Genomic DNA, 14,164 nt, shown 5'->3' with positions numbered 1-14,164 from the left:
CAAGGCCAGGGCCGTTGTTGCCAACGCTTGGGGCCACCCAGGGGAACAGAAGCCCGCCAGCGCGCCTAACCGCCGTCCCAGGAGCCGACGCCTTGGCCGGCTACGGCTGCGTGGCCGAGGCCCAGCTCCCGGGTGGGCTCTGCTGCCTCCCCCCGACCGGGGGCGGGCGGCGAGGGGCTACGGAGCCGGCCGGCGGCAGCGGGGCACGTTGGCGGGTGCGAGGGGCCGGTGCGGCTGCGGCTGCCCGCCGGGGCCTGTGCAGCGAGCCTGCTCCCCAGCCCCCCTCCGTGCGCGTTCGAGCGGGTTCGCCCTCCCGAGCACCCCGGGCCGCGCCGCCGGTGAGGCCGGCCCGGCCCGGCCCGGCCGGCACACGCCGCTGAGAGGGCACCGGGCGGCACCGGCGGGGAGGCCGCGGCGGCAGCCCCGAGGCGGGTCTGGCGGCAGCGGGCGCCGCGCCTCAGGCAGCGGCCGGGCTCGGCGGGGCGGGCGGGGGGGAGGGAGGCGGCGGGCGGCGGCGGCCGGGCTCGGCGGGGCGGGCGGGGGCGGCCGGGCTCGGCGGGGCGGGCGGGGGGAGGCGGCGCGGGGCGGGGCCGGGGCCGGGCTGGAAGGAGCCGGAGCGGCGGCGGCGGCGGCGGCGGCGGGAGAGCGGCAGGGGCACGGCGGCGGCGGCGGCGGCATGGCTTCGTCGCAAGGGAAGACCGATCTGTGGTTCGCCGACTGGATGGCAGCTCTGCCCGGCAGCATCCACCGCACCCCCCTCACCAACCTGGCCATCCCAGGTAGGCGCTTCCGTCCGCCGTCCCCGCGGGCTGGGATGCGCCGGGGAGAGGGGAGCGGAGCGCTCTTCATGCCGCCGGGGCGGCAGCGAGCCCCGGGCTGCGGTGCTGTGGCTCTCCTCCGGAGATGCCTGACCGCGCTCCCGGGCGCTGCCTCTCGTGTGAGCGAGCGCGGCCGGTGCGCGGAGAGGTGCCTGCAGGACGCGGTTCTTGCGGCCCCAGACTGTAACCAACTTGGCGGCGACGGGGTGGCAGAGTGCACGGGGTGCGTCTGTCACCTGGGTGGAAAAGCGGCGTGTTCCTACAGCGCTTCACTGGCCTAACAGCCCGTTTACTGCACCTCACGTACGACCGAAGTGCCAGAATTGCCCGTTTCCTCACCCGCTCGTGTCGTGAGGTGGGGTCTGAGCTCAGGGGGAGCCGGGGAAGGGTGCAGGGCTGCCGGCTGCTGCCAGGGCAGACGGGTCGCACCGCTGTGCGACTTCATTTCTTGTCGCCGTCAGAAAATATTCGATCTCAACGCTAATTTAAGTAAGATGAGAAATGGCAGGTTATGGGGCTCTGACTCTGAACTCTTTCTTTCCTGCACCCTCCGCCTTTTTTTGGTAAGGTATTAACTATAACTGTAAGACTTACGTAAAATACATGTCAGGATCCAAAACGGTAATTGATTCGCATGATTCCTGGTTCGAGGGAGCACCTCATTTTGCAAGACCTCTTTGCCAGCATCCCGTCCCCCCTGGGATGTCTAACAGGAAGGAGGTTTCAAGAGATGCTGAAGCTCAAATGTCTCTTAAGCTCCTTATGAGAAGTGTTCACTTCTTGCAAGTTTTGTGTAGCAGCTGCTGGTGTTACAGCAATTTTTATAACACTAGACAGATATTATTTTAAGACGTTGTAACTGCAGCAACTGTTTGCTGGCATGTGTTTTCTGTAGTGTCATTTTAACACCGGTGTGCCCTTTTAAAATCCCATGTCTCTTAGTTTCTTACAGTTTACACAAGCTATGTCTAATATTTTACTTGCTACACTGTTTTTTGCTATTGGTTAAGTATATCCAGTATAAAATTTTGTCCGTCTGAGGCATAGGAATTCAGCATCTATAACTGTTAACGTCAAATTGTGTTGGAGCTGCAAAAGCTTTCGCTGTTAATAACTTCGTTAACCCACAAGCTGTGGAATGTTCTTGCAGAATATTGGCTATGATGAGAAATTATTCTGTTTGCGATTCATTGGGCCTTTACAGGTTAAATGTGTTGGTTTAGAGACTTTTTCATGGGTTTTAGGAGATCATGATCAAACTTACTTGCTTCCAGACACAAGAAACTGCCTTTGATACGCATGACCTTTAACTGGCTTCCTTGACTGAAGCATCATGAGGCTGTTATTGGTGCATATATCTCACCAAGATATCTGTTACTTTCTCATAGCCTCTTTGTAAAATACAGGATGGTTTTTCACAGTGGACATTCTTCAGAGCTTTGGCAGTGGTAGTATAAGCTCTCACATTTTGTTAACATGTTTAAATTAAAAAAAAAACCAAACCCAAACAAACCCTACCGTGGGCTGTAAGTGCCAGTTAATCCCAGTACAGCATTAAGCAGTGGACAAGTTCTGCAGCCTGTAAGTGCAGAGATTGACCCCTTACATTGACAGAAGGGTTTTATGCATCTAGCAGCCATGCACAGTCTTGCATTTTGTGAAATTAGCAGCAAAACTTCTATGACTTGAGAGCCATAGTGTTAAGACCTTTGAAATTTGCCCTTCTGTTACTGTAAATTGACACAAAGATCACGTATCTGCCTATCTCACTTCTAAAATGCTAGTTTTGGCAAATAGAGCCGTATGGAGAGGGGGGCACTATACTTCATACAAATTTTGTCAGTTAGGGAGCCTGGCACACAGGCTATAGGTATCAGTGCAGTTTAAATACTATCTTCTAACAGTAGATTTATTATTGTATTCAACATACAATATGGAAATAGACAGTATTAGTACAAAGGTGAACAGGGGATTGGTTTCATCTTTTAAGAAGAAATGACCTTTGAGACATTCATAATGTTTATTTGGAAGTTTCCTCTCATATGACCACAGGTGAACATTAATGCTATGTGTGCATAATAGCTATTAACATATAACTGCTGTTCAAGTAGTTAAGGCAAGGAATGTGTAGAATCCAAAACCTCATATGACAGATCTTCATAGTTTCACTTGCAAATTTTTAACTGTTTTGGAAACTAACATTTAATTACTAATGTATTCATAGAATTACTGCTATATCTTGTAAACAGCATTTTGTTTACATTGCCTTTTTCATTTTCCTTACCAAAAGAAGTTAACAGTACATCTTTATTTTTTTCCAGCAGATTGTAAACTTCCCTTGTGCAGTAGGAATACTGGTTTTGACGTTAATTCAGCAGCATAGAGCTTGGTTCCGGAGCCAGAGTAACAGTCCAATGCTAATGTTGAAGGAGTCAAACTATTAGCTTGAAAATGTTAGAATGAATTTTCCAAATGAATGTATCATCACTTATCCAATACAGAGGATGTTCCACTATATTAGGGGAAAAATGTTGTTGTTCTATTAAAAATCATCAGTACATTTCTCATTGTTTAGAAGGAGTGCTTGGAACTGAGATGATACACTGTGTTGTTTTTGCACAGACGTGTGTAATATTTTAACTGCTGCAAAGAGAAGCACAAAACCCATAGTAGTATGTCATGATACTATTTAAACAATACTGTTGAAGGTATGTTATGTTCATATTATGTTTAAAAACATGATTGATCACACATCCTGGTTTTGGTGTTCTTTTTTTTTTTTTTTTTAAATTGGTCAGTTGTTAAGCTTATGCAGGCACAAATCTATACTATTTATCACCACTTATGCTTCCATAGTAAGTGCTGGATTTTGTTAGTATTCCAGTAAATTCATTTACTCATTTCATTCTCTTGTTCAAGCCAGGTACATTTGTTTTCCTAAGACCAGGAATCCAATAGATGAGGCAGAGATCTCTAATATAACTTGGGCCAGCTTTGTCAATCAGAAACACTTCTCCATTTGGATTTCTTCCAAATATGAGGATGATGTGTTATATCATGATGTTTTCTTCTTTCATTGTGCTGTCTATGTCTGTGTGCTCTTGCACTTCAAATGGCAGATTTTCCTCAAGTGAAGGATACCAGTAGCAAATAATAGTATACACTATTTGGAATTAAAATAATCTCTTAGCTTCCAGAAAACACGATGCGTATTTAATCTTCTATTGCTATGACAATTAGAACAATGAAAGGATATTTTCTTAGGATTTCAGCCCAAGGTGTATGTCTCCTAGTGTTTGTAAACTGCCTCTTATGTTAAAAGATCTGCCTGGCTAAACTCACAACAGTCTGGGCTAAGAAAAAGGTGGAGGATTTTGGATTTTTTTTTTTCTTGTTTGGGGAGGAGTGTGTCTTTTGGTAGTTGGTAAAGTGTAGTTTTGTTCAATGCCTGTGCCTGTTTGACCGTGATAAAAACCAGGTTTTTGTAGATCATGTACATTTATAGAACTGAAATCTTTGTGCCCCTAAGTTGAGGATAGAAGGTGAAGTATAGAGAGCCTACGCATTCTGCTGTGTTTAATGCCATCTTCTTAATCCAAGTTGAGGATATAAGCTATGTGCAATGCAGTAAAATACACATCGGTAGGCAGCATCTCCTTATGAAGTGACTCACTTACTGATCAATTAACTTTCTTATTGACAATGTGTAAATATATATCTAGTTTTATATCAGTCTGAGTTTTTCTACAAATAATATGTGTAATACATGTTGCCTTTTCCTCTGGTGCTAATATTCCAAGCCTCTGAGAAGTCTGTAAGAATAATTTATGATGGAAAAAAGTAACTAATCCCTCCACCAAAATTGATGCTAGCCTAAGATCTGTTGTATGAGGAGTCCTGATATGTGCTAGGGACATGTCTGTCCTTCATATAATGTAGATGAAATCTTCTGAATGAATTTGAGACCCAAAATATCCCTTGAGTGCATAATTTTGAGAGCTGGGACTCTTCAGGCTTTCATTTCATCGGAGAGTTTTCTACTTTCTTTGAGCAGATGAAACCTCAGCCTGTGCTCTAGTCGCTAGAGGATTCACCATGAGCAATACAATTATCAGGGAAAATTATTTTCACAGTGATACGAGCTTGGCAGGTATGTTTGTTTAATGTAGTTCCTTATGAGGAATGCACAGGACCTGACTGGCTTCTTTTGTTTCTCAGGTGAGAGGGGTTTTTTTTTGTATTTTGACCTATAAAGTTCTTTTTCCATCAACCAGAAAGCAATTACTAGACACAGCAGAGCTAAAGTTGGTTCATTTAAAATAAGAAGCTGTTGGCAGGTGGAATTTTTTTATGCTACCGATCTTTAGAAGGAGGCTCTGAGACTTGAAATTCGTATTTCCCTCTATCCCACTGTCATCATGCTTTGAAAAGAAAGAGCAAGACCTCATAGAGAAGTAGTTTACAAAGAGGGAGGATGTGTGTTAGCCTCACAGATGTATTAAGAGATGGGACATGGTATGGGGAGACTTGGGAAAATCATGCATATTACTGTAGCTGGAGTATTTTAGCCATTTTATGACAGCACTGCTGAGGTAACATAACAGCTCTGTTTCAAATATTTTAAATTCCTGTCTTCCATTGTAATACCTTGCAAATGCTCAAGTCATTACTTCTTGGGTGGACACTTCTCATTCTCAGCCCCACAGGGAAATTCTTTCACCTTAAAAATGGCTAGAAATACTTAATTGTTGGTTACATAGATAAATAACATTTTCACTATTTAAATGTTATTAGGGACCTCTAATTTTGAGTGTGAATAGCTGATAAATTGGATGTTCTTAGAGTGAAGAGAGACTGTCTTTGGGAAGCACTTGGGACCTGTTTTGTCCTTGTCTGTCCACTAGTGGTCAACAGAGTACCTCTGCATTGCTTGCCAGGATTCGATTCTGTACAAAATTAGCTCTGCCTAGAGCCATAAACTGATGATACAGGTAAACTTATAAATAAACCTATAATGCAGTTTGCCCATTATCTTTTGACATGCATGCATCTGGAAGAACTGTTTCTTTTTCCAGTGCACCCTGTACTCTGTTTCAGTGTTCTACCTGAAATAAGCACTTTATGCTTTATTTTCCACTCAGAAAAATGAGCAAAGATCTTCATAACTGACCTTCCTAAATTTTTTAGGATAGCTCTCTTCTTCCTTATTGATGGTCTTCTTTTTACATCACTTTTTATCTACAAAACAGTCTCTCAGTGGCCCTGCACATGCTAATGTGTCATTTCCAACACTTTCAGAAATATTTCTGTGTGATAGTTTCCTGTGGCATTCACCATTAATTTCCCCTGCTGTGACATGTTTCTAGCATGCACAGAATGAAGCTGTTTGCTTCCTCACACTGCCATAAAAATCAAACAGTTCAAGCCCTTCAGTTACTTGCCCATCTGCTACAAGAAGTAATTTGAAACTGCTTTTGCTGGGTTTCCCAACAGGAGCTATTTATTTAATCCAGCAATCTCTGTCCACTCTGTCTCCTGCAGCTTAGTTCCAGCAGAGCTGGCTGCTTCTCTGACCTGCCTAGCATCCCAGCACCATGGCAGGTGCAGCAGAGGGAACGGCTTTATTGCCATCTGGAATTATTCCTCTCTTTCCACCTCATTGAATTTGTTTCATTTCATCTCTTGGCTGAAAACTTAGTAACTGTTCTGTGTATCCAAACTGCCCTTATGTTCTGACAATTTTTAAGTTTGTGTTTGGTACATGTTTTATGTTTGCTAACTTTCTACAGTTCTTAATATAGTGGGACTTGTACTGTATCTTTCACACAAAATGATACTTGCTTTGAAGATGCTCAGACACACTCAGCTGTGCAAGTAATGAAAAATGCAGGTGCAAAGTAACAGAGACTATAACTTTAAGCCCCCTAAGAGGACTATGTAATCTCTTCTACTGCCCTGCATAGAGAGATAAATTAAATTTTAGCTACTTAATTAGAAATTAATTGTATATCTTTAATAAATACTTTTCAAATTTAGTAAACAGATTTGCGTTTAACAGTTCTGGTCTTCAAAGAGCAGCCAGTTCCAGGGAGAATAACCTCCATGCCCATCTTGTCCTTTCTCCAGAGTAGGTACAAATTATAGGTGCTTAATTTGTGAACAGATCTGCTTGTGCAGTCGTTACAGTAAAGTCCATGGGACACTGCAAAGAATATAATTTGGAAGAAAGATGGTCAAAATCTGAAAGTTTGCATTTTAATCTAATCTTTTGCAAAGTTGAATGGTTTTTCATTTGACTTATTGTGGCATACCTTAGTTTAATCTTAAATGTTCCATTATTTTAAACAGCTGTATGGGGTAAATAAATGTAAACAAATGCAGTTAAACACTCCCCTTCTCAAGTAGCCTGCCAGAAATGAGAATAGTTAGTGATTTCCTTAGGGGAAAGAAATTGGGGGAAGGAGGATCGGGGGAACTGCAGGCCTGTCAGTCTGACCTTGGTGCTGGGGAAGGTTATGGAGCAGATCATCCTGAGTGCCGTCACACGGCACGTACAGGACAACCAGGCGATCAGGCCCAGCCAGCATGGGTTTATGAAAGGCAGGTCCTGCTTGACTAGCTTCATCTCCTTCTATGACCAGGTGACCCACTTAGTGAATGAGGGAAAGGCTGTGGATGTCGTCTACCTGGACTTCAGTAAAGCCTTTGACACTGTTTCCCACAGCATTCTCCTGGAGAAACTGGCTGCTCATGGCTTGGATGGGTGTACTCTTCAGTGGGTAAAAAACTGGCTGCATGGCCAGGCCCAAAGAGTGGTGGTGAATGGAGTTAAATCCAGTGGGCAGCCAGTCACAAGTGGTGTTCCCCAGGGCTCAGTTTTGGGGCCAGTTCTGTTTAATATCTTTATCAGTGATCTGGACGAGGGGATTGAGCGCACCCTCAGTAAGTTTGCAGATGACACCAAGTTTGGAGGGAGGGTTGATCTGCTCGAGGGTAGGAAGGCTCTACAGAGGGATCTGGACAGGCTGGATCGATGGGCCGAGGCCAACTGTGTGAAGTTCAACAAGGCCAAGTGCCGGGTCCTGCCCTTGGGTCACAGCAACCCCATGCAGCGCTACAGGCTTGGGGAAGAGTGGCTGGAAAGCTGCCTGGTGGAAAAGGACCTGGGGGTGCTGGTCAACAGCCACCTGAATATGAGCCAGCAGTGTGCCCAGGTGGCCAAGAAGGCCAACGGCATCCTGGCCTGTATCAGAAATGGTGTGGCCAGCAGGAGCAGGGAGGTGATTGTCCCCCGTACTGGGCACTGGTGAGGCCGCACCTCGAGTCCTGTGTTCAGTTTTGGGCCCCTCACTGCAGGAAAGACATGGAGGTGCTGGAGCGTGTCCAGAGAAGGGCAACCAAGCTGGTGAGGGGCCTGGAGCACAAGTCTTGTGAGGAGCGGCTGAGGGAGCTGGGGCTGTTTAGTCTGGAGAAGAGGAGGCTGAGGGGAGACCAAATCACTCTCTACAACAACTACCTGAAAGGGGGTTGTAGTGAGGTGGGTGCTGGCCTCTTTTCCCAAGTAACAGGCAATAGGACAAGAGGAAATGGCCTCAAGTTGCAGCAGGGGAGGTTTAGATTGGATATGATGAAAAATTTCTTCACCATAAGGGTTGTCAGGCATTGGACCAGGCTGCCCAGGGAAGTGGTTGAGTCACCATCCCTGGAGGTGTTTAAAAGACATGTAGATGTGGCACTCAGGGACATGGTTTAGTGGTGGACTTGGCAGTGTTAGGTTAACGGTTGGACTTGATCTTAAAGGTCTTTTCCAAACTAAATCATTCTATGATTCTGTGATTTCAGTGATTAATAGTTTGTGCACTTATTTTCATGTATTTATGCTTCTGATAGAAAACTGTACCAGTGCTGCATATGTTTGCACAGCTAGACCACTTGGGGTCGTATTTCACATTTTTGTAGTAAGGGTTCAGTTTCCTTATTAGGTATAGATAGGTAGCAAAGAAATAGTTTGTGCTAAGAAGCGGTTGGTTAATGTGGAGTTGTGAAATAATATTTTTTTTTTCTACCATTGGCTATATGGAAGAACAGCTAAACAACAAAAATAGAAATTACAGTTTATAATACCAATAGTAACCCCTCCTTAAACTGTCGTCTGTCCAAAATGCTTGTGGCAAAGCTGAAGATCTTTCTTCCCTTGTAGATTAGTGCCTGGTAGATAGGGACTAGATGCTGAAAGGTGCTGAGCACTGCTAGCTCTCTTGGAAGCTGAGAGTTCTCAGTCTTCCATTAGCTCAGGTCCAAGTATCCAAAGAAAATCATCACTATGTGATGTTCCTACTGTAGCAAAATGTCATAGCCACTTAAAAGTTGTTTTTCTTGAGGTGAAAGGGAATATATTGTTTCCTCTGTTTGGAAGTACAGATTTAGTCTTTTCTATTTTAAAACCATCTCATAGTTTTCACTGCGATCTAATTTAAAACAAATCACTAGAAAAGTTTTCTGATGCATTGCCACCTTTTAAAACATTTCTGTTCATATTAAATAAAGTTTATACTTGCTTCATCTAATCTCTTATCTGGTTAGCTTGCATACCTCATGCTTAAATACTTCATCTTAGTGTTTCAACTATGAAATAAAACATTGCAGAATAGCTAGAAAAAGAGAAAGAGAGGGAGGAAAAAATGGATTTCCTTAGCTGTGGTTCCAGGCTTTGCTCCTCTTTGTGTGTGACAGTTTAGAATGTTTCAAATGATTGGAGATCTAGGGCATGCTCTTACTATGAAGTTGACAACTATCCACGAAGTTTATTGGATTATAAATTTTGCTTGTGATTTAAAAAAGCTGGGATAAAGGGCACTGAAATAACGTGGCCTTTAAATAAATTCTGTAGCTCTTTTTTTTTTTTTTGATAAAACAAAACCCAGTGAGATGAATAGTATACTTTATGCTTTACCTTGTTGTCATGCTATCATCCACAACGTATTTGTGTTTTGATAGAAGATTTAAAAAAAAAATAATTATTAAACATTTGTCATGTATTTATACTTTGGCAGCCATGCAACTTGTTTTTATAACTACGAAATGTTGCTAAACTGGGACTTAAGTGAGAGTAGAAAAAATGTACAGTATATGAGTTACATGTAGTGCTATGCAATCAGACGGTTGGCTTAGGGCCTCAAAGTGTATTAGGTTGTTGGTTTTGCTAAATCCTTTTGTTAAAACTTGGCATTTTTCAAAAATACACACTTTGAACTAGTATGGATGTTCACACCAAAGCCAAATCACACGTTTATACATGTCCTGAACCAACACGTGACTGGAATTGTCTTCTCGTGTTTCACTCAGATGCCTGCTATCAAAAGGTAGAAGAGAAATGGAGAATTCTTAGTCATTTTCATTATCTGTGAAGCTGCTGTGTGATTCTAAGAAAGCTGTTAGAAATCTCTGCCATGTCTTCTATGTAGACTGGGGTTGGTAATCTCAAGACTGATACTGAGGCTGGCTTTGTTCTTAGGAGGAGAGCTGGCTTAGGAAGTGTGCCCCATGGGTTGTGGAACATTTCACTGACCCCTAGGCAGTGCTTTGGGAGAAAAGCTGTTTGTTTTACACTGCAAAGCTCACACAAGCTTTTGGTGGAGTACTGCTCTCCAGCCATGTGAATGCTACCCAGAAGTTGCTTTGTCAGTAGAGGAGAAGTTTGAGTAGGTACTGGTTCTAGCTGCTAGCACAGGAATCCCAACATGTTTGCCGTTTTAGGATTAGTTTTAGTTCTTTCTGTTGAAGCCCTTAAATTTTGCAAGACTGTTTGTTCTAGTTCTGTAGATAATGTTCACAAATATCGTCTCAGAAGCCATGCGATCCAGAGAGGTGGCGTTCCTTATAGATCACATATGCAGATTCATGTTCTCATCATGTGATCCAAAAATGTGCGTCTTTTGCATTGGTTCCCTCAGACTTGAAGTGTCTCCTTTGACATCTCAAAAGTGGCTTAACTGTGTATGATGGCCAGATCAGGAGATCACTTTGAAGCTACTGCAGAAGACATCTGCCAGTTGCTTTTTCCATTGCTGGAAAGCAAAGAGGTGTTCTGTATTGCACTGCAGTAGGAGTGAATCATTAGTGCAGGGGGGTGAGCTGGAGCTGGATGAAGCTGGTTTAAGCTGGTTTTGAGCAGAAATTCCATGGTTACCCTCAGCCACAAAAAGGGGGAGGAGGGTGTTGACTAGAAGTTCTCCTGGAGGCGAAGATTTGACTTAGACATTGAATAGCAGATGCTATGGGGTTTTCTGCATTCATCTGTCTATCTTCACTGCACTAAAAAAAGTGCTTTTAGGGAGTTGCACCATTGGATCCCCAGAACCTCTTCTCAGCAGGTGCATGCTGGAATTAAGTGTGCTCACTGCCTGTGCGTAATGGGCCTTGGAGTACACCATAGTAGTCAGCGGTGTATTTTTTTGGTCAACAAACTGTATGTTTAAATTCAGCACTATTTAGGCCATGTAAGTATGTGAATCCAAGTCTGGAATCTTCTGGTTTGGGCAGTGTTTGTGGGTTGGATTTTTGGTTTTTCTTTTTTTTTAATGCTTCAATTTTCCCCCAGTTGGTGTAGTTCTCTCACCATTTCCAGGGTTGAAGTGCAGGCTTTTCCAATGGCATGGAGATGCTCAGTTTTGATGAATTTTAATCTTCAGAGCATTGCTTGGTTGGAGTTCTGGCTTACCCTGCTTCTGATGCAAATTTGACAGCCTTTACGCTTTCCAGTAGGAGACGTTCCCTCAGAAGAGTCCTGTCTGAGATGGGAATGGGGAGCACACGTATTTTGACCTTCTAGTCATGCTTCAAGGCTTATCTAGTAGTGCAGGCTCTTGCTGAGAGAGGGAGCTGGACTCGTGCCATTAGCCAAGTGTTATTTAGCGCATGTGCCTAGTGAGTGTTTTGAGAAACATTTTATAAGTTGACAATAAATAAGGAGAAATGAAGCCAGCTTCAGTAATTTTTGGATGTAGCTGTCTTATAGGGGAAACAAGCCAAGGGGCACTGTGAAAGACATGAACAGTGCATGTACAGATGAATGCTGTTGCTTCTAGTGTGCAAGAGGCAGGAATCCCTTTAGAAATCACAGTGTGGAATATGGAGAAAACCGGGATTTCTAAGATCAGTTTTAATGAACTGGCTGTCAATGATGCAGGCTGTTCTGGGTGGAAACAATGCAACTATGAACCGATAAAACTAGACACTGGCTTGTTTGAGCCCAGGATGATGCTTGGGTGGTACTGCCGAGAAATGGTTTGCTTTTGTGCCATTATGTATTTGGCCTTGTGGCATCCTCCTGTTCTGTAGGGATCAGAACAAGTCAGTGAAAGGTTGGCTGTTCTGGTCCACCTTATGGTTTCAACTCCTAGCTGTTTGTTAATGTACTTTCTACACCACAAAATTCTTAGTTTCCTTTGAGGCTGGATCCTTTAAAAAACAGGAGTAATCTCTGCTATTGGAAAGTGACTTCAGTTTTGCAGGAGAGCCCTGTTGGTAGATGGGCAAATAAACACAATGAGGATTAAGCCGAACCAGGATTACATAGTGTGGGAGATGCAAAGGTGGAGATCTAAGGCCAGGGTGAGAAGTGCTGTGCTGAAGGAGATCAAGGGTGCAGTGGGTTTAGTGACCTGGCTCTGGCATCTTCTCTGGCTGATGTCAGGGAAAGGGCTTAAGGATGAGGTGAGAATAAAGGGATATTCCCCTTCTGCTATGTACCCATTTACTCTTCTGGCTTGTGGATTTCTTGAGCCAAAATATTGCATCCAAATGATGTTCTATAGCCCCTGATGGACTGCTTTTCCAGTGGCTTTCAAGGGAGAGCTGTGTCCCTTAGTCTGTAAATGAGACTGTAGTAGGGACTTTCCCTATTCCTCTTGGCTGCTGGAGAGTACAAGGTTTGGACAGCTATGGGAGTGGGCACGAGAGGGTTTGTGACACTGGGTCAGTGCTGGGAGAGCATGAATGGACAAGAGAGGACTGAGACAAGTTTGGGTCCCGGCTTCTGGGACGGCTTAGGTTTTTGACACTGAATAGGTACTGGATGGAGCAACAGAACCTGTGCTGGTGGCAGTGGATGCAGCCTGAATGCCTCCTTCCCAACCGAGCATGGATTTTCATCTTGTTTGTTGTCTCCTGGGTGGGGCCTGTGAATCTCGCTCACAGCTGCAGAGTTGTAGGGGCATGGCTGGAGGATGTCCTCTTCTTTCTCCCAATGCTCAGTAGTTTCTGGCTATTTATAATCCATATAAATCAACATTTCTCTGCTCTGGATGAAACTTATTTTTCCAATTCACATGCATTGTGCCACCTACCTTCGAGGAACTAACATTTGTGGTGGCCTCTTTCCAGCCCAGCCTGCTTCTCAGGTAGGTCTTGAGGCAACAGTAAGCCACCAGTATGATTTTCAGAACTGGATTTTATCGTTCTTTGGCACTGCTTTCCCAGATGTGCCAAGAATTTCTTAATCTTTAAACCGCCTTTATAGGCTGTGAATTAGCTTGAATTTTATCAGGGAGAGGGGAGGTCGTGGTGTTTTGTTGTCATGTTAAGGTTTTAATAATAGGTGTTTTTGTATTCCAAATGGTATACAGAAGCGCTGATAATGCCTTGAAAGCAACTTCTTCGAGTCAAGTGAGAGGTAATGCCCTTTCCTTTTGAAATTGCTCTTGTCTACAAGAGCATGCTGTTCCTGGAGCACCAAAGCCAAGAAGCTAAATGCAATCCCTTTTACGTCACACTTTCCTTCAGGTATCATTTCAGCTGTCCTAAGTGTGGGATACAGGCCACAAACACTTTGTTAGAGAATATATAAAGCCAGTAGAAATATGGAGAAGCATTCTTCTAACATGGAAATCACACTTGAAAGTAAGTGGAGATAGGCTAGCAATCGTGTCTCTGTCTTAGATAATAATTTGTGAGCACTGTTTTAATCTAGGAGGCAAAGTAATGTGTTTTCAAAACTCCCAGCAATTTATGGACAAACCAGGAAAGATCCAGGACAGAGAGAAGGAAACGTTATGCTTGAAGTAAGCTTTTTGCATGAGTTCAACCCAGTTCACAGTTAAGGTTGGGTGTTGTTTTTTTTGGTTGGTTTCGTTTGGTTTTGAACAGTTTATTGGATAATAGGATTCACAAACTGCCAGGAGAAATTTTGACATTAGTCTGACTGGACCTGGTTTTCCACTGCCTTGGCCCATGTATAAATGCAGAGCTATAATGAAATGTCACTAAAACAGAGCAGTTACTCTGTATTTTTACTTTGTGCACTATGTGGCATGGAACTGAGTCTGTCTTGGTTAGCTCTTGATGAA

The 14,164-nt window shown here is 43.9% G+C and overlaps 1 protein-coding gene across 1 annotated transcript in view; it reads left to right on the top strand.

Annotated features, from left to right (window-relative positions):
* Nucleotides 1–613: 613 nt before the first annotated feature.
* PLCXD3 (phosphatidylinositol specific phospholipase C X domain containing 3) overlaps nt 614–14,164 on the top strand; it is an 87,945-nt gene continuing 74,394 nt past the window's right edge. The window contains exon 1 of the mRNA XM_069777713.1: nt 614–779. Within this exon, the coding sequence (XP_069633814.1) occupies nt 677–779 (103 nt within the window). The 5' untranslated portion in view covers nt 614–676. The remainder of the gene's footprint in view (nt 780–14,164) is intronic.

This window comes from Haliaeetus albicilla, chromosome Z, assembly GCF_947461875.1.
Source record: "Haliaeetus albicilla chromosome Z, bHalAlb1.1, whole genome shotgun sequence".
Classification (NCBI taxonomy): Eukaryota; Metazoa; Chordata; class Aves; order Accipitriformes; family Accipitridae; genus Haliaeetus; species Haliaeetus albicilla.
This window is presented reverse-complemented; position numbering and strand designations above follow the sequence as displayed.